The sequence below is a fragment of the Notothenia rossii genome (genome assembly GCF_949606895.1).
Source record: "Notothenia rossii genome assembly, chromosome: 8".
NCBI classification, from domain to species: domain Eukaryota; kingdom Metazoa; phylum Chordata; class Actinopteri; order Perciformes; family Nototheniidae; genus Notothenia; species Notothenia rossii.
In genome coordinates this window covers 63,280,671-63,304,510 of record NC_136906.1, presented here as the reverse complement: position 1 = coordinate 63,304,510, position 23,840 = coordinate 63,280,671, and the positions used below count along the sequence as shown (strand labels likewise).

Sequence of the window (23,840 nt, the reverse complement as noted above, 5' to 3'; positions counted from 1 at the left end):
CACACATTTTCTATTCTAATTTTGGGCCTTAAAATATAACAAAAAATAAAAACAGTCAACCTCACTATAGTGCGGTGCTGCTATTTGTCCTCTAGAGGGGGCTGCCTCGCCACGCTAGCACTGCCACATCTGCATCAAACCTCCCTCCAAATAAAATGGACAGCGCTGGCGACCAATCACATCTTAGATTCTAATACAGTGGCCCCTCTGAGCCAATGAGAGACCGCTAACAGATATTTTTCACTGTAAGGGGAGGGTCTTTAGGATGATGGACACGTCTGCTTTGAGCCCTAGCCAGATTTTCGGTGTGGACTGTAGTGGAGATTTTTGCAGGCTGAGATAGTGGGACGTACGTTATTTTTTGGAGGAGAACATAGTGAGAGGCCACGTTTGGAAAAGTTCTCAACACGCATCGTTGAAAAATACAACAGGTAACGTTCAATTTGACCACCTTTTTTTTATCACGTGATATATACATCAGCAACCGCGGCTGCTTTAATGCTTGTCGGGTATTTAAAGGGTTTACATGTCGATTTAGTTGCAGTTAAAAGGACTAGCTGCACAACCTGTACCCACAAACACATTACCAAAAGCAGTTTTTTGAAAATGGTCAAGCAAACTGCATGCTTGCCAATCAAATCCGTTATCTGGAGTCGCAGTCATACCTCCGATGTAATGTTCTTCATGGCGCCTATCTTCCTCCACATTACCCCATCACCTAAACTACTTTCATGTGCCGCGCCGTATAACGCTCGGATGGTTTTATGTGGGTGGCATTAAAGATTGCGTGGAAACGCTTAGTACCAAACCAGCGTAAATGGCATGTTAAAAAGTCATTTTGAAAATGAATAGACCTCGTTACGTTGCTAAGTGGTGCCTGTATTTCCTGGTGTAGGTGAATCCCTCCGCTATGTTACGTTACCGTTGGCGGTAATGATGCTAAACGTTTGAAGACTATTCAAACATCCGTCCCGTCCGTTTTTCTAGTTTAAAGACACACATGTGTTGAGAATGACGACATTATTTTATTTAAAGCCGTTCTATCGACTGTGGTCGTCGTGTTCCCTTGTGTTTAAACAGTGTTTCCACCAGTAGTAAAGTTAGTATCACGGGGAACACGTTGTTTTATGGTTTAAAACTTTAACTGTTTTACAAGGAATCATATGCTTTCATTCTGGAAGGTGGTTCTCTCAGATGTCTGGGAAATGCGGTCTGGTTTGTTTTCAGGATTTCAAATATATGTTTTAGTCCCAGGTCGGGCTGTGGCAACCAAGGAATTCTTGAATTTCAAAAAAGAACATTAATCTAAATGATGGTTGACACTATTGTTATATTATTAATATCCATTCTCAATTAGTCTTTTATGTATATAAAAGTTAAGGCCATGACAACCCATACCAATTTATCAGAGCCAAAACTGAGGTGGTTGTTACTTTTTATTTGACAAAAATCCATAAAAGATAAATAATCAATTTATTCACATATGAACACTGAAAAGGGATCCTTTTTTCTTTCATTTTTAATTGAACAGTTTAGGCCACAGTTGACCATTTAAACTGTTGTCCAAACTCATGTGAAGAAAGAGATTTAAAGCATACCATGGTCGGTATATTCCTTTTGAAGATTATTGATTTTATTGGTTTAAAATAGATTTTTGAACCTTCTAAAGTTTTAGTATTGTTGGATCTGCCTTACCGCATTTTCTCCAGAATGTTCATCTCATGCTTTTAATACTATTTGAACTTTGTGTGCATTCAGAATTTAACATGTGCGTGTATTTCCCAGGCAGAGCCTTGAGAAGTCATACTTTGTCTGACAGATGGCAAAAGTTCAAATAGTTCACAGGCAGATATGCAAACTGACAAACATACTGGACTGAGCTGAGATTGTGCTGCTGACGTGTAAAAAGTCAGTAGAAATTGGCTAACACATCTGTTAATCCTAAAATTCAATTTTGCTGAACATAATCAATGTCTGTGTTGTGCCACAGATGTAATCCAAATGTACTACTAAAGCCATTTGTCTCCTTATTATGCATACATACTTGATGAACTAGCTGGGTGCTATTTGCAATTCAGAGTTGAATGTGTCTAGTGCCTGCCACCCACTTTTATTTATTTTTCCTCTGGGAAAGGAAGGAATGTGGGTTAGATAGAAATGGAGGACTTCAGGGCAGGGACAATGTCATGGACATGTGGGACTTCAGAATCAGATATGGTCAGGGTTTATTTTATTTCATTTTAACCAATGCATTGGAGGCTTCCCAAAAATAATTAGCGCAAAACAAACACCCGGTCCCATTTGTCATCAATTGACAAAGTACATAACCTCTGTTTACCTTTGCGTTATCACTTATTCTGATGTGATGGGCATACACTACACAACAGGACATTTTCCCTACATATGTTTATGCATGTGTGGTTTTTTATATATGATGACAAGACTATAATCTGTATGCAAAAACCTCATACCACCTAAAGCTCTCTAAGAGCTGGGGGGGAGTACGTAGGATTGAACAAGTTACATAACAGTCATCATCCACTAAGCTTACCAGTTACTGTACATTGAGGACAAAATGAGTATACCCACCTGTTTACTTTTAATGGACCAATCACTTGGTTTGGTAAACTATAAGGGAAATCCAGCAGTGAACGCTGTTGTGTTTTTCCTGCCAGGCCCTCTCTCTGTGTAGTTTATCTATAGTGTAATCATCAGTACCATCATGTTCATTCTCAGACTCTCAGGATGAGTAGAACAGTGGCAGCTCTGTCAAAGCCACTAATGAGAAGCCCTAATTGGGTGTTCTGGTTAGTATCCGCTCATTAAAGCTGGATGGAACTAACTCTGTGTTAGCCAGAATGAATGCATGAATCTGTTTGAAAAAAACCTTAATATGACCATTGTTCATTTCCAGTCATATTTGGATCCGAGTTATTTCCTGTGATATGGTTCTTTCAAATTTCACAAAACTGGGGTGCTCTAGGAATGGAAATTAAAGTCTTTAGAATTGATCAAAAACCCTGTGACAGTGGTACCAGATGATACTTTTGGACCTTAAACAAGTGTATTAATAACTAAGAATAGTCTTCCCTAGGTGTTGTGCTTCAACTGTGATGAAAAAACACACATGTGTCACTTCCCCTCAAGGGGAAAGTAAAAGCAAATCATGCTTCTTTTATTTTCCCTTTTGATATGTTGTGCAGGTGCAGTACTCCATTTGTACCTTTCTGTCTATCTCACCTTTTGGGAGTTTAAAGGGCAGATTGGTGATTCACAAGGCAACACAAAAATGAAAGTAGAGAAGGAGCGCCACAAGCAGAAATGACGGAAAACACATACAAGCATGGAGGAAGCGAGTGAGAGTCGGACACAAGGGGAGAAAAAGAGAGGCTGAGTGAGAGCGACGGAGAGAGTGAGAGATATTGCTTAACCATTCGGAAAGGCTATGGGAACATCCCTGAGTGTGCGTTTGTGTGTGACCCTGTCGGTTCAACAGAGGCATAACACGTCACATCAACTCAGGCACACAGAGATAGCCCTACTGTCCCACATTGGGCGAAGAGTACTGTAAAGAAACATACAAACAAAAAAACATCTCTCAAATGTTTCTTTCTGAGTAAGATTTCCAGTTGTGTAGATTAGCAGAATGTATCCCCATGTTCTCCTCTATTAAGGCGGTTTTAATTCTATAATCACAATACAACACGCTCCTCTCCTCCATGATTGTAGCCACATTGCATCAGTCACAACAATTACTAAAGGTGGACATATTCTACAGTGTAGCAGTGGGCCGTGACCGTTGGGTGCAAGCCTCTAGCTTTCAGGGTTCTGCGAGTCCAGCGGGCGCCACAGGACTCAGATTCACGCAGAGAAGATCAGAGGGGCGCGCATGAATGGAAACTGTAATGCAATGTTCAGCTTATTACCGCTAGAGAGACAGTGGGGAGAAGGAGAGCGGGGGGAGAGGGTGAGTGAAAGGAGGTTAGAGATGAAGAGGACGTAGGGGAGGGAGGTAAGAGGGTCAGCTAAATGCCAAAAAAACTGAAATGTCAAAACAAGAGGTAGTGAACACTGTATTCAAAGATCATTTAAGTGAGGAATTAGAATTGTGTTGAAGCAACAAGCGAAAGTCTTTTTTGGAAGATTAAAAGTCATATTGTTGTTGTTTAAAGGGTCTATTAGAGAAGAAAAGAAACCCTTTGAGTTGAAAGGTAACATTTTACACAAGAGAGGGATAAAGAGAGTGCACACTGCTTTCCCCCAGCAAGTGCCCAGCTCTGAAAGAAGCGATAGAATAAAAAAACAAGGGAGAGAGCGTGGGCCTGTGGCTTTGGCAGGGGGCCAGAGGTGGTTAAAAACAGATTAATCAGCATAGGGTCACATTCTCACACAGAGAGGCTGAACAGAGCAGGACGAGCCTTCATCTTTGAAATGCCACTTCTTTGGGAGGAACAAGAGGCAATGTTTGCTAATGTACTATATTTTATAATACTTATGTCTGATCCCACTCAGTCTTTGTACTGTGAAGTAGTGCAAGTCAAATCTCTAGCTTTGATAAAAAAAACATTGAAGCCTTCTTTGATACCACCGGAAAAACTTGACACAACAATGTGGGCAAAACATTTGTTTGGGGGGGTGGAAAATGAGTATTGAAACCAGAACCAATATGTTTTGAAAAATATGTACGTTTGCAAATATTTGCAAGTTCAGAAGATCAAGATATTCCTCTCAATTTGATAAAGCAAACTACTTCTCCTAGCAACATCAACTTTCCTTAGCAATCCAAATCTATACAACAATGGACAAGAGCACCACAAATGGGTCTACATAATTATGTCAAAAATAAAGGAATAAACATTGTATACTCCAAAAAACCCTTTTAAAAGCCAACACCAAAAGCTCCAACTTACTGTTTTCATTATTGATTAATCATTTAGTCTAGATGAATGATAGAACATGGGGAAAATTCTCCATTATAAAGTCACTGTGATGGATTCATTAATTTAGCGTTTCATTAATTTGAAACATTAAGTTACCGTATTCATTATGTGTCAACCATTCATTGGAGTGTCACAATAACAGGGGAAGGCTTGAGAGGAGAATAATTGGGGAGCACAGAGAAGAGGGGATACCAGGGCAAAGAGGAAGGGATGAGGGGAGGAAACGGAAGTGAGAGGAGAGGAGTGTCTGGGGATTACGAGGGTGAGAGGGAGTGCAGAGCAACTAACTTCTTCTCATTAGTAGCCTTTGAGAGACTCAGACGTTTGGAAAAATATCTTGGAAAGGGTGTAAAGTACCCTGTGAACTTTGTGTTTGTATGTTGAGGGGGGGTGGCAGATTTGAGGGTCAATAGACGGTGTTTCCCACAGCTCGAAACTGAGAATAACTATCAAGTTACCCCAGTTGGAATACAAGGAGAGGGGGTGGGACATATGTGAATTGTACTTGTTCAGATTGATAATAAACATGACTTTACGGATGTTTTCCACTCTGTCACTTCCTGTCTTTATTTTGACCGGTTCTTTGTGATAAACACACAGATAACTAGACGTATGTAGGGCTAAAAATGAGAACTGGAGATAGAGAGAAGGATTAACCGAGTGAAACAGCAGAAGGGGTTTGAAGTTGCCCCCTTTGCCGCACTTCCTGTTTCCTGGTTTGGGGTCAGAGGTTGGCGGTCTGGGTTTAGCTGATACTGGGGGTTTAAATAATCTGTCTGGTCCTGTATTGACCTAATGGGAAGAGCCAGTTGCTGCAACATATTTCATTTGGTGACGTGTGAGTGTGCGTCTGGACTTTAGGAGTCCTCTCCTCACGGCAATTGGGAAAACAGGATGATGTCCTAGAAACGAGGACATCTCACTGCGTTCACAAGGGGGCTGTCTAATTTTAGAGTTGAGGGTCAAGGGTAATATTTAGAAAATTAATGTCAGGCAGTTCTGCGTGTGGAGGGCTTTAATTGTCTTTAAAGAACAAGTGCTGCTGACCATGCTTAATGCTTGTTGCAGTTTATCCACTGTTACTGGATCAGTGTTTCCGCCAGACCAGGGCTGAGAGGGCGTCCACCCCGAGATCGTGCGTGACGTCACGTCTTGACACGTGACTTGAATTTTGAATTAAGCCGTCCCTTATAGATACTATCTCTTTACGTATTAGTGATGGGACAGAGGGATGTCCTTGTCCTTTTTATTTTTCGTAATTTCAAGCGATTTAAAACTCTCGATCTTCTCTCGAATTATTTATTTTTTTGGACGCCAATGACGGCAAGACAAACGCTGGGCTGGATAATGAAGGTAAACATGATATCAAGATACCATGCGTAGTCCAATTTTAAATTAAATCCATCTGCGCCAGAGCTAGGGTTAAGTGACGTGGAGAAAATACATTTCTTCAATATTTTTAACCAAATTCTTGATATTGATATTGTAAAGAACTTTAAGACTATTGGTACTTATTAACCCTAACATTCACACAATGAGATGTTGATGTATAATCATCAGTAATGTTGATTTAAGTGGCTAAATGAAAACAATAGAATAGCTTTAACTGTTTTGTTGTTTCAGAACAGTACATCACTTTACTATAATGAAGCCTTTAAGACTTAGAAAAGACACCACAAGATGATTTTTTGTTTTACTCATTACATATATGTGATATCAAAACATTGCCCCGCCCTAGCCTGAGGATGCTATTCCCTAGCGTCGTGTCTATCAAGTTGCCTCTTGGCAGCTGTAGTAAGGAGCCACGATGCCAATTAAGTCATTTGTTTTGCCGTGGCACCTGTTGTTATCACCCTCTATGGGATGTGCGTTGTCATAGTAACACCAAACCCACGGCTGTCTCTGGTACTCGAGAGACCACGCCGAGCGACACGTTTTCACCACGAGATTCGCCGTCTTTGTTTCTTCTTTCACTCGCTTCCTCTTTCTCTCTTCTCAGCTAATGCCTCTCTTCTTTCCCGTCTTTCTCACTCCCTCTTTCTCTCTCACATACACACAGCAAACAGTATCTCCTCTCATGCACTCCTGTGACCTGCCCATACTCTCACCCGCACACAGTCATTCACACATTCACAGAGACAGGGCAGTTGCGCCTGACTGCTTTAATCGCTGAATAGGGGTGTTTAGTTGCTAACAATGGTAGTTATGAGCTTACCCATTATTGTCACACACACACACACACACACACACACACACACACACACACACACACACACACACACACACACACACACACACACGCAGACACACACGCATACGCACAGAAAGAGAGATACTTAAACGTTACAAGATAGGGTTTATAAAATATGCTTTCGTTTTTCACCATTCTGTCGCCTACAATTTCCGCAGATTCACATCACATGTTTTCACAGTAATGCAAAAAACTATGTTTATTTGTACCTTAGCATTATAAAAATGCTAATGTGGTGCAAAATAAGGCATAGCATTGTCATTTTAGGACATGCTAACAAAGTTAAATGATGTAGAGCCAGTAAAGTAAGTTACCTGTAAAGTCATGAATATTCGTTAATGTAGCATATATAAAGATTGGAGCATCCTCACATTTTCTTGAGAGTAAAAAGTCATTTTCTTGACATTATTTTGGAGGTGACAATAGCAGTTATGAGCTGACAGTAATGATACGGTACAAAAGTAATCACATAGTATTGGTCATTTAAACACCACGAGGTGACAATTCATTTCAGATGAGCTCAAACTGAAGGCAGCAAAAAGGTAAGATGTAGGTTTTATTTTCGGGCGGGGACGTTTTTGTTCGGTGTAGCTGCGAGAGACAGACAGCGATGGAGAAGAGATGAGTAGATAGGCAGGCAGGCAGACACTCAAACATACACAGGGATTATCCTTTGTGTAATCCTCAGTGTGAGGGTCAGAGTGCAGTGTAGGGACAGACAGACATGTTGAAAATGTTCACACCAACATCCTGTGTGTATAAATGCACGAATTACAATCCCATATCTGATGTGGTTATCATTAGTTTCGCTTGTGTGTGTTTACATGCTTTGGAATGCGTTTGTGTGTGTGTGTGTGTTTGGCATCTGTGTGTGTGTCTTGGTCATTGCGTGACAGATGGGCAGATCGTACAAGAGAACAGCACAGATTAGGATTCTGCACTCTGCCTGTACGCGTGTGGTTATTTGAAAACCAAACTGGGGCTCAGTAACCGTCAGCTGTTGGACCACGCTGGGCGAAACACTTTGAAAAGCTGTTAGCTTGTTGCGTCACTGTTTACATTCGGGAGGTCCCAGTATGATCTGCTGGATTGGATTTCCTTTGAATTCATTAGTTTCAGCTGAATGAAGACCATTACATTTATAATGCTTAATTTATTTGATGCCATTGCAATATATTTGAGTAAAAACAAGAACATTTTACTATATATTACAACAATATAAGAAGTGGTTTATCCAGTAAAACAAACGACAACCTCAAAGTTTTAATATTATTTTCAGTTATTTCTGCTTCTCTTGGGCTGTTGTGACACGAGGTGGAAACTATAGCTACACATTTTAAGTGTTCAAAACCAACATCCTTTGAACATATATGTAATTTGTAATTTAATGGGGAAGCTAGGGCTTCTCGATTATGGCAAAAATCATAATCTCGATTATTTGGGTCAATAATTGATATCACGATTATTAAAAACTATTATCCATTTACTTTGAAAACATCCATTTATTGAAAAAAAAAATGCGAACAGTATGTTTTTAACAGTTGATTACCCTGAATTTTAAGTGTAATTCAACTGAAAAACTCATTAAAAAAATAAATAATAATAATAATAATGGTTTTATTTCAATGATATTGTTTGCATAATCGTTGCAAGCCAAAAATCGTTATTGCAATTAAAATAAGATTAATTGAGCAGCTCTAGGGGAAGCACCCCTGTCTTCAGTGGGTGTTGTCCCTCAGCGAGAAGTGGGTTTGGGGGGAGGGAGGGTGCACTTCCTCATGTCCTGCCTGTAATATCTACTGTATTGGATGTGGTTTGAAATGGGTTTAGGCACGGTAATAATCCCCATTGTCACTTCCGCGCTCGTCCACTAATCTGTATTTTTGCTCTGGTAATCTCTTGTCTCCATGGGGATTTATTGTTGTAGTCTATGAATGTCGTTGCCATGAAAACCAGTTCCTCCCCTCCCTGCCCCCGTTCCGCCCCTAAGAGTTGGGTGGGCGGGTATGGATATTTTTTTTGTATTTTTTTATTTGCCCTTTATCCGTTTGGTAAAAAGAACATAGATGTCAAAAACAACCTTTTTGACTTTTGCACTCACTCCTGTGACGGTTCCTCCATAACATGTTATCTCCCGGGCTCAGGCTGGTTCAGGAAGTTGTTGTTGCTAGGACGACAACCCCTAAAGAGCCAGACAGACGGCAATAAAGTTGTAAGTAGCCGAGCTTTAGTGCTTGTGTCTGTGCACGATGGTGGTTGTGACAGTGTGAGGGGCGGGGCTCAAACCTTTCTTCACCTCCTTCCCAATCATCTCGAAATGTAATTAAATCTGTTCCAAAGTAAATGCTGGCTGTAAAAAAAGTTTTTCGAAAATGAAATTATTTTCCAACACTCAAATGTTTGTGTCATACATAAAACACCATGGAAATGATTAGATTCCTAATTAGCGCACATATTATTTGTTATCAGTATCTTAAAAATCGTGTAACTAATATTATATATTAATTTGACGGCTGAAAAATTGGGATTGTTAAAAATAAGAATTATATCAATCTTTGCTTGTATGATATATTTATATCCTTTTTTTTTACCTTTTTAAATTTGAACTGAAAAAAAAAAGAATTACAAATATCTACATCGTGAAATTATTTACAAAACAAAAAGTTATGTGTCATAAATAAAACACCATGGAAATGATAACATTTTGGTTGACTCACATTTTATTTGTTACAAATAAAGTGTTGACGGCTTTCTGAGACATTAACGTGATTATTTAAACACAGCTGTGTTTGTTTAGGGCTCGGTCTACCTTCTGTGTTGTGACCATCCTAACATGTATTTTTGATCGTCACTTACCTTTTTTTTTTTTCGTCCTCAAGACCTGAAGTTCAAGCCGTGTTGAGGGATGAAAACAGACTACATTTGGAAATGAGGACATGGACTCATAGGGGGAATCTGTACAAGTGTATATAAAAGACAGCACTCTAGCCACAGGCAGTTTGAACCAAATAGAATATCTGGCTATGGCTTCTTCTCTGGTGATTGTTTAAGAGGTCTCTGTTTAATTGATATATATGTTTTTGTTTTACTAATGATGTCTATCCTCAGAAGAATGACATTGCAAAAGATGAGAAGCCAGTGGGGTGATACTAATGACTCTGTGTTGTAGAGATGCTTCTGAAACATAGTCCATGCTAGCATCCATTAGCAGTCTGGCACAGTAGGTGTGGTTTCTCTCCTTCTCCTTTCTCCTTCATCCATCCTTCTTTCACCTCTCGCTGTCTCTCTTCCTCCAGCACTCTCTGAGCCTCCGCTCCTCTCTTTCACACTCTCCCCCCCACCCCCCACCCTCCACTTCTCTGCCCTTGTTTCTGTGAGCGAGTGTCCCGAGGGGAAGCAGAGCTCCGAGGGAGAGACGAGAGAGGGAGGATGGGAGAGAGAAAATGGCAATGATGGTTTGTAGGGCAGGCATTTTCTAAGACGTGGGAAGTGAGTAAGGTGGATGTAGGCAAAAGGAGAGAGAAGAAGAGTGAAAGAAAGTGAGGACTATTAGAAGGGTAAGTGGTGTAAAGAAGAGAGACAAAAGAAAAGGAGTTACGGGGAATAAGAGCGCAACAGAAGCAACGATAGGTAAGGACATTAGTTTGGTGTCCATCAGTTTGTTTAATCATTCATTCAACTCTTATTTTGACAAACAGAACGCAACAGGTGGTAAAGTGATGGATTTAGTGTCTTGTGACGGTCATGTGCTAAGGCTGTTAGTAGTGTACTTACAGCAGGTGGAATTTACAGTGGGAAAACCTCTCTAATCTGATCGAGTCAAACAAATAACATTAAAGAATACTAACTACAACTAAAATATATAGTGATGGCTGCTTTGATGTAGCTTGCAATTATGTACGTTTACAAATGATAAGATGAGGAAATACCTTAAGATATGCCAAGTGAGAGGAACAGGTATAAAGAAAGATGGGTGTTGAGAGTGAGTGTTTGTGTGTGTAATGACTGCAGGCTTTTCTCTATTTAGACAACTGCTGCTAATTGACGGTGCAATAGTGCAGGGCTCGCCTGAAACAAAGACATACTTTCTTGATGATACAAGAAAACATCTGTTAACCTCTTTCATACAGAAGTGAGTTTATGACGCAGGTCTGCTAAAATCACGTTTAACCCATTCATGACCAGTGGTGAAAAAAGTACTCAAATCCTTTACTTAAATCAAAAGTATTGATACAACAGTAATACCAAAAAAGTATAATACACGAGTATTATCAGCAAAATATATCAAATATAAAGGTATTCCTTATTCAAAATGTGTGTTATTCTGGTAGAATATATATTTTTGTACAATTACATGTCAACATTGTTTAATCTAGTAATGTTTCAATACTTTCTCTACTACTGTGAATATATAGATCATATAATCACATCATGTTATGGGATGTAGTTGAGCAAAAGTATAAAGAAGTAGTTGATAGAAATATTCAAGACAAGTTCATGAAAATGATACTTGAATACAGTAATTGAGTAAATGTACTTAGTTAATTTCCACCACTGCATAGTACTGTCAAATATAAAAGTACTGTCATGACTACCATCCCCCATGAAGGACTTGCATTAGATGTTAGTCAGACTATTTTACGATGTATATATGAAGAGAGAGCATGTAATAATGTCACTGCTATTGTTTTAATGGACTGTGGGAAGAAGAGAGACAGAGGAGGGGGTTTAGGGGGAGATCATGTGAGTGGACGATTGAATGGGGGCCCGGAAGGAAGGGATTGAGAGAGAGATGAGTGCAGAGATTTAGTGAAAACGAGAAAGAGGCACCCTGGGGTGGAGAGTGGAAGATAGAAAGAGAGGAGAGAGTAAGTTCTAAAGTTGTGAGGGAGGTAAACAAGGCTCCCCGTTTTACAGACAGAGGGGCCGGTTTAAAGAGGAGGCCGTGACGAACGTCTTGCAGAAAGCTGCACTCTGATGCCAACTCGCACAAAACACTCTGATACACTGCTGGCTAGTCCATTGAGAAACACGGTGTCCCTGAGGAGGGGAGCTGCAGTATGGATGGTGACTCTACTGAAGGGTCGAAGGAGCACATTGGGCCTGACCCCAATCCTCATAAATAGGGAGAAGAATGTGCTCAAATTGATTAATAATGTATTCAGATCGCCTGCGCAGATAAAAAAAAACCTGCACACTCTTAATACTTCCAAATGATTGCTCTTTTAAAGCTTGAGTAACAGTGTCATCGTGCCTGCACTGTACGCAACTATCCCCAACTTTATTGAAAAATGTTATACAATGCATTGAGAATACATGTTAAAGTTCCAATAGTGCAAAAATATTGTAAATAATGTTTAAGTGGTATCAAATACGTTTAAAAAATAAAAGATATATAATAATGCATGTCAGTTTATTGATATAATAATGAATCTGCCGAAACATTGGCTTTTGTACAAAATAGGTAATATTTCGATCTATGTTTGTATATATTATTTGTACCTTTTTTCTTTAAAGGTCGCTCTGTAAATGTAACCCATTAAAAGAGCATTTAAAAAACATGTACTTACCATAGTTTAATATTTCCCAAAAGATGCAACTGCTGTTTACAGTGAGAGAACAGAACTACACTTGGGTCAATGCCAAGATGAGTCAGCAGAGCCATTCAGAATCATCCATGAAATGTAAATAAACAACTGTGTGATCTGCGAAGTAAAGAAATGTCTCTCTCAAAACTTTAGCCTGCTGCTGGTACTAGACTGAAAGTAAAATAATCAATGAAGTCAATAGGATTCATCCTGTGGGGATCATGAATGATTTTAGCAAATGTCACGCTAATCCACCTTAAAGTATTCCAGTGTGCACCAACATAACGAACGCAATCATCTTCTGACCTAGAGACGGATGTGTCCATCCTTAAACTGGAGAATGCATCTGTGACCTGATTTTAGGTAAACATCATTATTAAGAACCAGAGGGCTTAGTGCTGATTGCTGTTTGTTGTGTTTTATCACTAAGATTCCCTCCTGAAAACGATGGTATTTGGGTTTTTTCTCCTCATCTGCAAAAGAACACACTTATATTGCCTGTCTGACATTTGCACACACCTCTCTCTCTCACTCCTCCCTCTCTCACTCCTCCCCACTCCTCCCTCATTAGCCGATCATGCTAAGGAGACCTGTTTTTTCTCTCTCTCTCTCTCTCTCTCTCTCTCTCTCTCTCTCTCTCTCTCTTTCAATTAAATTAAAATAGATTTATAAGCATGACCATAATTACATACAGTATTGCCAAAGCTCTGTACAATTGCAACATCCATACAATGTGTGTTTGTGTGTCGACGTAATGAATAAGGGAATTAGAGGAGAGGGCCAGAGAGACATGATTCAGAAGGAATTGAAAGGACAGTGGATGACAATGACTCAATAGAGTATGCATCATGCTTAACCCTCAGCCTGAAGGCAATCGTGTGGAAACTCAATCAAAAACACTTAAAAGCAGACTGTGTGTATATTGGTGGACTCCCTTAGCGGGCAGGTTCGCACATTCTGACCTCGTCCTCCCCTCAACACCAATATTTGGGTCAACTAGTTTTATCATGAAATTAGTGTCACGCCAAATGACTATGTGCGTTAAGAGGGTGTGTGTGGACAGCGCTGCCAAAGATACTTGGTTTGAAGAGTTTTTGTCTGTGTGTTGACCACAGCTGCAGGGTCAAAACAATGACTCTCATACAAAGAATTGAGTAATTTCCCCTCTTTCACTCTGTGTGTGTGTGTGTGTGTGTGTGTGTGTGTGTGTGTGTGTGTGTGTGTGTGTGTGTGTGTGTGTGTGTGTGTGTGTGTGTGTGTGTGTGTGTGTGTGTGTGTGTGTGTGTGTGTGTGTGTGTGTGTGTGTGTGTGTGTGTGTGTGTGTGTGTGTGTGTGTGTGTGTGTGTGTGTGTGTGTGTGTGTGTGTGTGTGTGTGTGTGTGTGTGTGTGTGTGTGTGTGTGTGTGTGTGTGTGTGAGACCAGCTGCTGACCCAGATGAAACTCGTTGTGTGACATGACATCCTCAACTCTTGTGTAAAAAGAGCTAACAACAACTAATGTTTGAAACCGCCATGAGCTCAGGTGCAAACAGCTGTGAACTAGAAGGCTGCATTGAAAAACTGTTAACACTTAAATAGATTTAATATATGTGTTCTATATATTATATATTGTATTTATCTTCCATTCTGTCCTCCTCCCATTTGAAGGGAAACATTCATAGCTCGGTAAAGAAAGAGACCATGTGGCTCATTTATAAAATATAGTCCAGACTCAAATGGAAGTTGCGTGCCATGAAAGATTTATATTTGTGCCAAATTCAGTGGAGCAGTCAGATTTTTCTCCATCTCTCTGTGATATACTGTACCAGTAGCCCAAAGATAGTGATATCATTATACTAAGTATAAAATAAAGATTGGAAACAACTTTTATTTTTAAAATACATTTTCCTTTTGGGCATATACAGTATTACAGATCCAAGTAAAGTAGATCTTTTTTATTATTCCTGGTAAAAGTCTTAGTTTTTATAATTCTTTCTCCTGTAATACTTCAAATCTAATGCTTGTCCATCGCTCTCCTTCCTCGCTCTGCAGGTTGACGTGTCACCATGACGACAGAAGCGGGCTCTGAGACAGAGGTGAAGGAGAAAGCAGAGGAGTCAGCGGCTGAGACCGACCAATCGGAGAAGGCCTCAGAAGAAGCTCCGGAAGTAACTGCCGCCGAGGGAGAGGAGAAGGAGAAAGACGGGAAGGAGGGAAAAGGAATAGCTCGATACCTGCCAACATGGCTTAAGAAGCAGAAGTCTCAGGTAAAACCCTTACATACACCTTCTATACTTTACTCTGGTTTTATCTTCTAAAATCTACTTCATTGAAGATAGCATGGCAAGAGATCGCTTTACAATGTTTTCTTTTTCCATTGGATTTTAGAATTTTAAAATACTTTTCATGTTTTTGTTCAGCAGTATCATCTCCGCACATCACTTTTAGACATTTTCAAGCACAAAAACAATTGTCAGAAGTAAATATCAAACGTAATGCCATAAACAAACCACATCCAATCACAAAGCTTCTTGTCACCAACACTGGACTGAAGGCAAACTCGTGGCGGTGTGATGATTAGTTGGCTTTTTTCTCACTTTTAATGAGGTACACCCCTTTTCTAAGACAGGCAAAAGCTTCAGAAATGCACGAGTGTGGTATTTACTGACGTGAGTTATGTCCTAAAACACAACATGAACATTTCGTTAGCTTATGTTACCGTTGTTTCATTCATTTTATCTGGATGATAGAACCCAGAAGTTCTACAATGCTAACTCATTCCCGGATTACGGACTCATTCCGGCACACCTATATTTTGTTGGGTTTTAAATGTCTGTTTTTTTCTCCCCTTACTCTCAAAGACCTCCCCGACCAAGGAGGAGCCAACCAACGGGGAAAGCGATAGCAAGGACGCACAGGAAGAGGACGGGCCTGTCCCAGAAGTGAACGGTCACGCAGAGGAAGAGAACGAGGCAGTAAAGTCGGACCAAGTGAAGGAAAAAGAAGCAGAATCTCATTCCACAGCCAGCGCAGAAGACACCGAGGTACGGCTCATACGTAGCAAACGTAATAAGTACAAAGGGGTCTCCATCTAGTCTGCATGCAAGATCACACATGATAAAAGTTTTGGTTGAGGCATGATCGCTCACTATTTATTCTCCCAAAATATTGGTTATTAAACAACATGGATAGAACTGTGGAAGCAAAATGACAAACTAAACAAAAACATCCAATATATTTAAAACAAAAACATAGTTATTTACAGCAAAAATACCCTGTACTTGTTGGTCAAATGTTACTTTTTTTTAGCTTGATGCGTAATAATTTGAATGTAAAATGGGATTATTAATACTACTTTAATATCTGTATGCTGGATATAAAGATAAAAGCAGCAGCAGGCTATCGTAGCTTAGCATAAAATAATGGAAACAGGGGGAAACAGTTAGCCTGGCTCTGTCCAACTATAACAAAATCCACCTTGCCAACAATTGAAATCACACCTATTTAGATTTTATTTGTCCAAACAAATAAATGAATAGGTAAGCGGCTATTGTAGTTCTAAGGGGGTTAATGTTGATTTCCAATGTCAATATGAGAATATGCACTGCTGACAGGTTGCACATAATCATAGATGTTAATGGACCACACACAGCAAGCTGGTGAATGGTACTTTGCCTAAACAAATGTCTTCCTTTGTCAGTCTGACATATTGCTGCTGACACACACTCTCAATTTTAGATTTAACAATAAGCCAGTGTTGATATGTTGTTAGTCAAATAGCATCTCACACAATAGAAGGTACGCTGACAAACTCACAGCAGCACAGTCCATCTGTTTAAAACTGTTGTTCAGCCAAGGAGAGAGAGAGAGAGAGACACACACACGCACAGCCATTCTCCCTCTTACACACGTGCACACGTAAACTGTTCCATCCAGTGATCACATTAAGCCACCCAGGCCCACCCAGTGACATCAACATTTCACTAATCAGGCCAAAAGGAACGCCTGCAGATTCTAAGAGCAAATTCAGATTAGAAAAAGGAGAGTGATAGAGATAGCAGTATTCTTTCCTACTTCGTTTTGAACAAACGGTCATATTTTATATGATTTTTCTTTCACCACGAAACAAAAAGTGGCTTTTGTATAGAAGGAGTGGTTTTTCAGTTGGAAACCATGTGTGTATCTGTTTTAACACAATTTATCTCCTTTTTTGACTTTGCAAATCGCTATCTCCTTCAAGCCTGCAAAGGAGGAGAAGGTGGAAGAGAGTGCTGAGAAAAGTCCTGAGGAGACCGCAGTGACAGAAGAAGGAGAGGTAGCGGAGGAGGAGAAGAAGGAGCAGGAAGGAGAAGGTGAAGCACAGGGAGAAGAAGGAGGAGGAGAGGAGGGCCATACATCTATTTTCCAGTCTCCTCTTCGACTGGTGAGGAAGAACAAGATGAAGCTGTCGGTGTGTCACGTGACGCTCCTGGACGGGACAGACTTCACCTGCGAGGTGGAGGTAAGACTCCACATTTCTTTGTTGATAGTCGTAACGTAGAGCATAAACATGGAGGAGAACAGAAGATGGGAAAGATTTACTATTGGATAATATCTGCAGATTCTGAGCTCGTTTTAAATGTTTTATTGAGAAGAGTTGGATTCTCAGCATGCATTGCCTCAAGAGAAGTAACCTCCTTTTTAACTAGGGATGATCCGATCGCCAATTTTGGGGCCGATCGCCGGAATCAGTATCGGCCGATCTCCGATCGAGTGGGCGGGGCCTATGGGTATCTTCCATTTAAAGTGATGTTTAAAACTCAGTTCATGGGGCTCATTCACTGGTGTGTAATGAAGTACATTATTCAAGTTTACATTAACTTTGAATGATAACACGGTAGAAATGAGCGGAAGCGGCCGATCGATCGGAGCATCCTTATTTTAACAGTTAACATCAGAAAACAAAGGTCCTGTCTATGAACAACACCTATAGCCTGTTCTGTAGCCAAATTATTTACACACCAAATCTTTCTGCTCCATTTTTCTTTCTGCTCATTTCTCAGCCTGTGGTCGATGACTAGTGAGGCCTACTTTTTCCTCTTTCATAAACTGATCAAAAAGTATTGTGATTGGTGGTTTACTATGCATGCAGAGCCAGCATGTCACTCACAAGAAATGTACTACAATATTAGTTATGGTCAATGACCGTGGCGAGCCATGACTTTCATACCTAGGCCCTCTGACCCCCACCCCTACCCTCAAAAAAAAAAAAAAAGAGTTATTATGTCACAGCGTATACTTCAGCGGAATATCAAAACAACGGCCCGGGTGCCACGCGCATCAATGAAAGCGACCCTCTACCACACAGAACAACACCTGTAAATAACCCAATTTGTGTTCTTTGAAATTGAAAAGGATATTGCATTGTGTTTGTTACTTTCGTTGCAGTTGTATGTCTTAAGTGTAATTTGGCATGCTTTTATTTTTAAGGCGAGTTTATGCTGTTGACAGGAAGTTGTTGTTGCTATGGAAACAAGAAAAGCTTCACAGCGGGCGGAACTTCATAAAGTCTGCGATAATAAAACCCACCCATTTAGAGGGAAGATATGATTGGTCAATTGTACTGTCATTTGACCTTACTCTCTCGTTCAGTTACTATAGCGGGCCCTCTGTGAATTTACAGCAGGACCACCGATCAGCTCCTGTCTTCACAGTAACTCGCAGACACGGGTGAAGGAGCTTCTTTAATTTAACCCTTCACATTCAAACAGAAACTGAATAGGCAGATTTGTACAATTTTTTTTTTTGTAAATCTTATTTTAAATCCAATTAAATCAAGTTATTTTGGTAAAACTAATGAAAAATATAAAAAAAAACATATTTAGATGTCTCGCCACTGGTCAATGAGAACTCTAAGAGTTTCATTTTCTATCATGCAGCAAAAAATGTGTATAATGACGTGTTTTAATTCACTTGCCTTACATGACTCTGACATTCCTGTTCTGCATTGCTGTTGCAGAATGTTAAAGCAGCCTTTCCACATTTATCTTTTTAGATCATTATTGGATGTTAGTTCATGAGTCTACATGCTACCACTGGCTCAGATAAGGAAAAACAACAAAATAAGTTACCATAGCTATGCGGATGACACACACATTTACGTAACAATTGCACCAGGGGACTATGCTCCAATTCTAACACTGAGTAAGTGCATTGAACAAATCAATGACTTGTCCATGCTTTTATCTTCAGTAGACTGGACTACTGTAATGGTGTCTTCACAGGTCTCACTAAAAAATCTATTAGAAAGCTTCAGCTGATTCAGAACACCGCTGCTCGAGTCCTCACTGACATTAAGAGAGTGGATCACATCACTCCAGTTCTGAAGTCTTTACACTGGCTTCCTGTGTGTCAAAGAATATAATTCAAAATACTGCTGCTGGTTTATAAAGCACTGAATGGTTTAGGCCTAAAATACATTTCTGACCTCCTGCTAAATTATGAACCATCCAGATCTCTCAGGTCTTCAGGGACTGGTCAGCTTTCTGTCCCCAGAGTCAGAACTAAACATGGAGAAGCAGAGTTCAGTTATTATGCTCCAAACATCTGGTTCAAACTCCCAGAAACCTGCAGGTCCGCTGCAACTCTGACTACTTTTGAATCCAGGCTGAAGACTTTTCTTTTTGCTGCTGCTTTTAATTGAACTATTCACATCTTAAACTGCACTGTAACTTTTATCCATGTATTTTTTCTTTTAATGTTTCTTTTCTTTTCTTTTGAAACTCTTTTAAACTGATTTTAAATGCCATTTTCTTAATGTCTTTCATTTTTTGTAAAGCACTTTGAAATTGCCTTGTGTTGAAAGGTGCTTTATAAATAAACTTGCCTTCCCTAGTTCTGTTCTGATCACATGCGGTCAAACCAATGTGTCATGGTTGACGTGTGCACCATTGCAGAATGTGTATGTTATTCTCCACTTTTCCTGGAAAAGAAAGATAAAATATTCCCTATTAATATCCTTATTTTATTTATTTAGATAATCTTACATTTTACAATTTAAATATTACATTCATTTTAGACCATTTTATTCTTGACATACAGTAACCGTTTAGAAAAATGTGGAAAAGCTAGATCAGACAATACAGAAATAAAAAAACATCTAAAAGTGTAAAGACTAAACTTACTAAAGAAGTCTACTGTGGACTACATCTGTTAGATCTGGGAAGTCGTTTAACTCGTTGTTATCAACATTTAGTTTTACAACCATTTGGCCTAAGTGGTGCCCAAAAACTGCTTGTGTGCAAAAAGGAAGACCCTGTTATTTCTGCATGTGATGTAGCCTCAGTGTAAGTCTGACTGATTGGGCATTGATTAACATGATAATGGAAGCATCAACAAGTTGTTGTCGTTGTTGTCTCAGAAATGATTGACACATTCTCCGTGTGAGTTCTCTTGCTAGTCATGTCGGCCACATGTGAGTGGCAGCGTGTCAATGATGTGATCGCTAATAGGATCAGATCTGTTGTGTTTGTGAGTGTGTGTGTGATTTTGAGCGTGGGGATCTTCAACTTTCTGCCTCAAAGTGCAGCCACGGCAGAAGCACCACATAGTTTAAGGCGTGGTTTAGGGGATAAATGCAGAGTAAAGCAGAGCACGCTACGGGGGCTTGTCTGGTGACCAGAACACACACACACACACACACATACACGCACACGCACGCACACACACACACACACACACACACACACACACACACACACACACACACACACACACACACACACACACACACACACACACACACACACACACACACACACACACACACACAAACCTGGCAGATTATGGGGGTCCCACCGGATTAGTTTTCTGTGTCTGCTGCTCCCTAACAAGCACGTGCCCCAGACTCCTCTACACACACTCTCGCATATACTCATACGGAGCCATCAGGTGCTAATGTCATAGCTTGAGAAACAATACAAAAAGCTGGGGAACCAAAAATGTTTTAGCTATGGAATTGAACCAACTTCACATCTTGAGTTTTTCTCGTTACTACCATAGTTGTGTTTAAAAATGTCTGTTTCCCAAGCAGTATTCTATTTGTTTCTAGCAATACCCCCTCCTCACATTCCCACACTCACTCACAAGGGGAGATACCAGGAATACCCAGAGTCAAGGAGCTTGTAGAAGTTAAGGGTCTAATTCAATGGCCCTGCGAAAGAATAGTGGGCAATTTGTCTATAACTGTGTTGGGCTTTTAGGGATTTCAACTGGCAACTTTACCCGAGAATTTTTTTTCCCTAATCTGCAGCGTGCCAACGCCCAACAGTGTCCACGGTCGTTTGAACAGTAGCTGCTTTGTCTCCCAAACAGAAAACGCTGATACTGCGACTAACTGCTATTGTCCTGGAGTACACACGCACGCACACACACACACACACACACGCATACACATGCACACACACACTCACACCCATCTATCCACATCCATCTATCTCTATCTCTCAACACACTGGCATAGTTAGAGGGAGAGATGCACAATGCATTCCAGAGATTACATTTTATGTTTTGCCCAGCAGGCCTCCAACACACACAATACCAAACACACACGCACTCTCACACACACTTTCCGTGTCCATTCTTCTATCATCCATCTGTCCTCCGATGATGGCATAAAATGTATTCCAATGTAATAACTTAATCTTGTCCAGACTTTTTTCTGCCTCTTTTTAACAGTGTGTGTTTTCAAATGGGAGTCTTAGTGTCACATGGTCTTAATGCTGTTTCTAAGAATGTCATTAGTATTGCTTTCAGCAGGATTTGGGTGTCACACGGTTAAGTAGCTCTTCATAGAATTCATTAGGTTTCAGACATGAGTCAAGTAGTGTTTGTGTATATTAGGTGCACTTACTTTGGGTTTGACACAGAGGGGCCTTTACTGCCTCACTGATAAACAAAATGCGGACAAGCACGGCATCTCTCTAGCTCTTACACCATCACTGAATTTCACAAGTCAAGCAGTTTGGTACTGGTGATGTCAGGAATGAATGTTGCCAGGGATACAAGCTGTAGAATGCGAAGTAGTGTTTGACCTCTTTTACCATTCCCGCACCATTTTGGCATAGATGTGGTGAACATTATCAGGAAGCTGAGACTCTGAAGTTTATCTTGAGATACAGCACTTTGTGTCAACTTGTTCGAGACATACATATAGAAATAAAGATTATTTAAAAAAGCTGTACAATTGCATAAAGGCTTATAATATTACAATGAAGGTATGTGATGGTCATTCCCATTCTTAATTATGTCTAGTAATTAGTTTTAGCCATTTTTGAGTAGATGCAGTTTTATTATATAGATTAGTTAACAAATGTAACAATTTGATTGGATCAAATTAAGACATTAAGGACATTAAGACACCAAGAATCTGAGAAGAACCCACAGAAAATATTATGCTGGGATTTTGTATCAAGAACTTACAAAAATGTGAAGACTTCTGCAAGACATCTAATTTCTGTGATTGGGGGTAAACTTTTCAGTTCTGTAAACTGCTCAGAATCCCCCTTATTGTAAATATAATTACGAAAGCAATTCCCTCTCTGTATGTGCTTTGTCTCGAGTTTGTGATTGTAAAGTTTCATCAGGCTGTGATTATCCAACAGGTCAAAACAGCTCCATGTATACAGTGAGTTCAGGTTTCAAAACTGCTCTCAATACAATTAAACAGCTACTATGGGATAACATCATCACATAAGAATGCAATTGGGCTCGGTGAACTCACAAGAGTCTCCAAGACCGCTTGGTGAACCCACTGTGGGGAAAGCAAAAATATCATTCTTTGCCCCAAACTTAGTATGATTTCAATTTATTTTCTCCGATATCTCGAGGTGAGTGGGCCCCTTTTTATCCTTGGCTAAATATAGCCTTTCTTTGGAGCATTGTTTTTCCTCCTTCTTGACAAACACTAGCTGGTTGGTACCAATGGAGCCCAAAGACAAAATGTCAGCTCTGCCCCCTGGCAAGCTGTATCATTTTTAAAAGGGTGAAATATGTTTTTGCATGTAGTCCAGAGTAAATCAACGATTCCCTTGGCAATATGTCCTGATAAGGGAAATCATTCTAATTTCCCAAAACCTATCCCTTGAGAATGTCTATCATGATAGGCATCTACAGATGTTGTGACAATTGTTGTTAAGCTGTGCCTTGCTTGAAGGCACGCTGGCACATAAAGGTCACATTCTTTGGGCGTTCATAATGCAACTACACTGTGAGAGCGTGAATGCGACCGAGTATAGGAAAATACCACAGATGCTTTCAGCTGTCCCAGGACGAGAAGAAAAATGCTGTCTTTCATCCTCTTTCCTTCCACTTTCACCACGCTCCCTGCCCTGTCTGCAACTCTGTCTGTGTGTGTGTGTGTGTGTGTGTGTGTGTGTGTGTGTGTGTGTGTGTGTGTGTGTGTGTGTGTGTGTGTGTGTGTGTGTGTGTGTGTGTGTGTGTGTGTGTGTGTGTGTGTGTGTGTGTGTGTGTGTGTGTGTGTGTGTGTGTGTGTGTGTGTGTGTGTGTGTGTGTGTGTGTGTGTGTGTGTGTGTGTGTGTGTGTGTGTGTGTGTGTGTGTGTGTGTGTGTGTGTGTGTGTGTGTGTGTGTGTGGCCGAGCGTTGGACTGAAGCTGTGCTGACTTATTGAAATTAAATGAACATTATTTTCTCATCTTTTTTTTCCCTCTTTCCACCCGCTCCCTGTCTGACCTTCTATCCGTCTAAAGGTCGCAGCTGTGTGTGTGTTCGGGTGCATGGATGTGTGCTAAATGTCATTGTCATAGCTGAGTGTGGAGGATTTTATGGCTAAAGCCCTCTCGGGCCTTTGAAGGAATGTGTTGCCCGGAGACAGACAGGGAAACAGGGAAATAAAGGGAGAGATGTAATGAAACAGAAGAAACAAGGACGCATTGAGAGGATTGAGCAAGTGTTTAACTGCTATTCAAAATTAGTTTTTTACGAGTTTTTAAATGGGTCTTTTCAAACTATAGAATGACACTTGACAGCAACAGTTAGTTCTCTAAAGTTAAATCTGGCTATAACCCAACATTAAAATAAGACCTGA

At 40.2% G+C, this 23,840-nt stretch overlaps 1 protein-coding gene across 18 annotated transcripts in view; it reads left to right on the top strand.

Annotated features, from left to right (window-relative positions):
- The first annotated feature begins 274 nt into the window (after positions 1 to 274).
- The window catches only part of epb41l2 (erythrocyte membrane protein band 4.1 like 2), a 56,728-nt gene continuing 33,162 nt past the window's right edge, over positions 275 to 23,840 (top strand). For 17 of the 18 annotated variants that reach the window (XM_079644686.1, XM_079644685.1, XM_079644680.1 and 14 more), the window contains exons 1-4: positions 275 to 431; positions 14,810 to 15,024; positions 15,619 to 15,801; positions 16,998 to 17,258. In XM_079644686.1, coding sequence (XP_079500812.1) covers positions 14,824 to 15,024; positions 15,619 to 15,801; positions 16,998 to 17,258 — 645 coding nt within the window. In that variant the 5' untranslated portion in view covers positions 275 to 431; positions 14,810 to 14,823. Of the gene's footprint in view, positions 432 to 10,574; positions 10,822 to 14,809; positions 15,025 to 15,618; positions 15,802 to 16,997; positions 17,259 to 23,840 lie in introns of those variants that run through there. The other variant, XM_079644687.1, reaches the window with a different exon arrangement.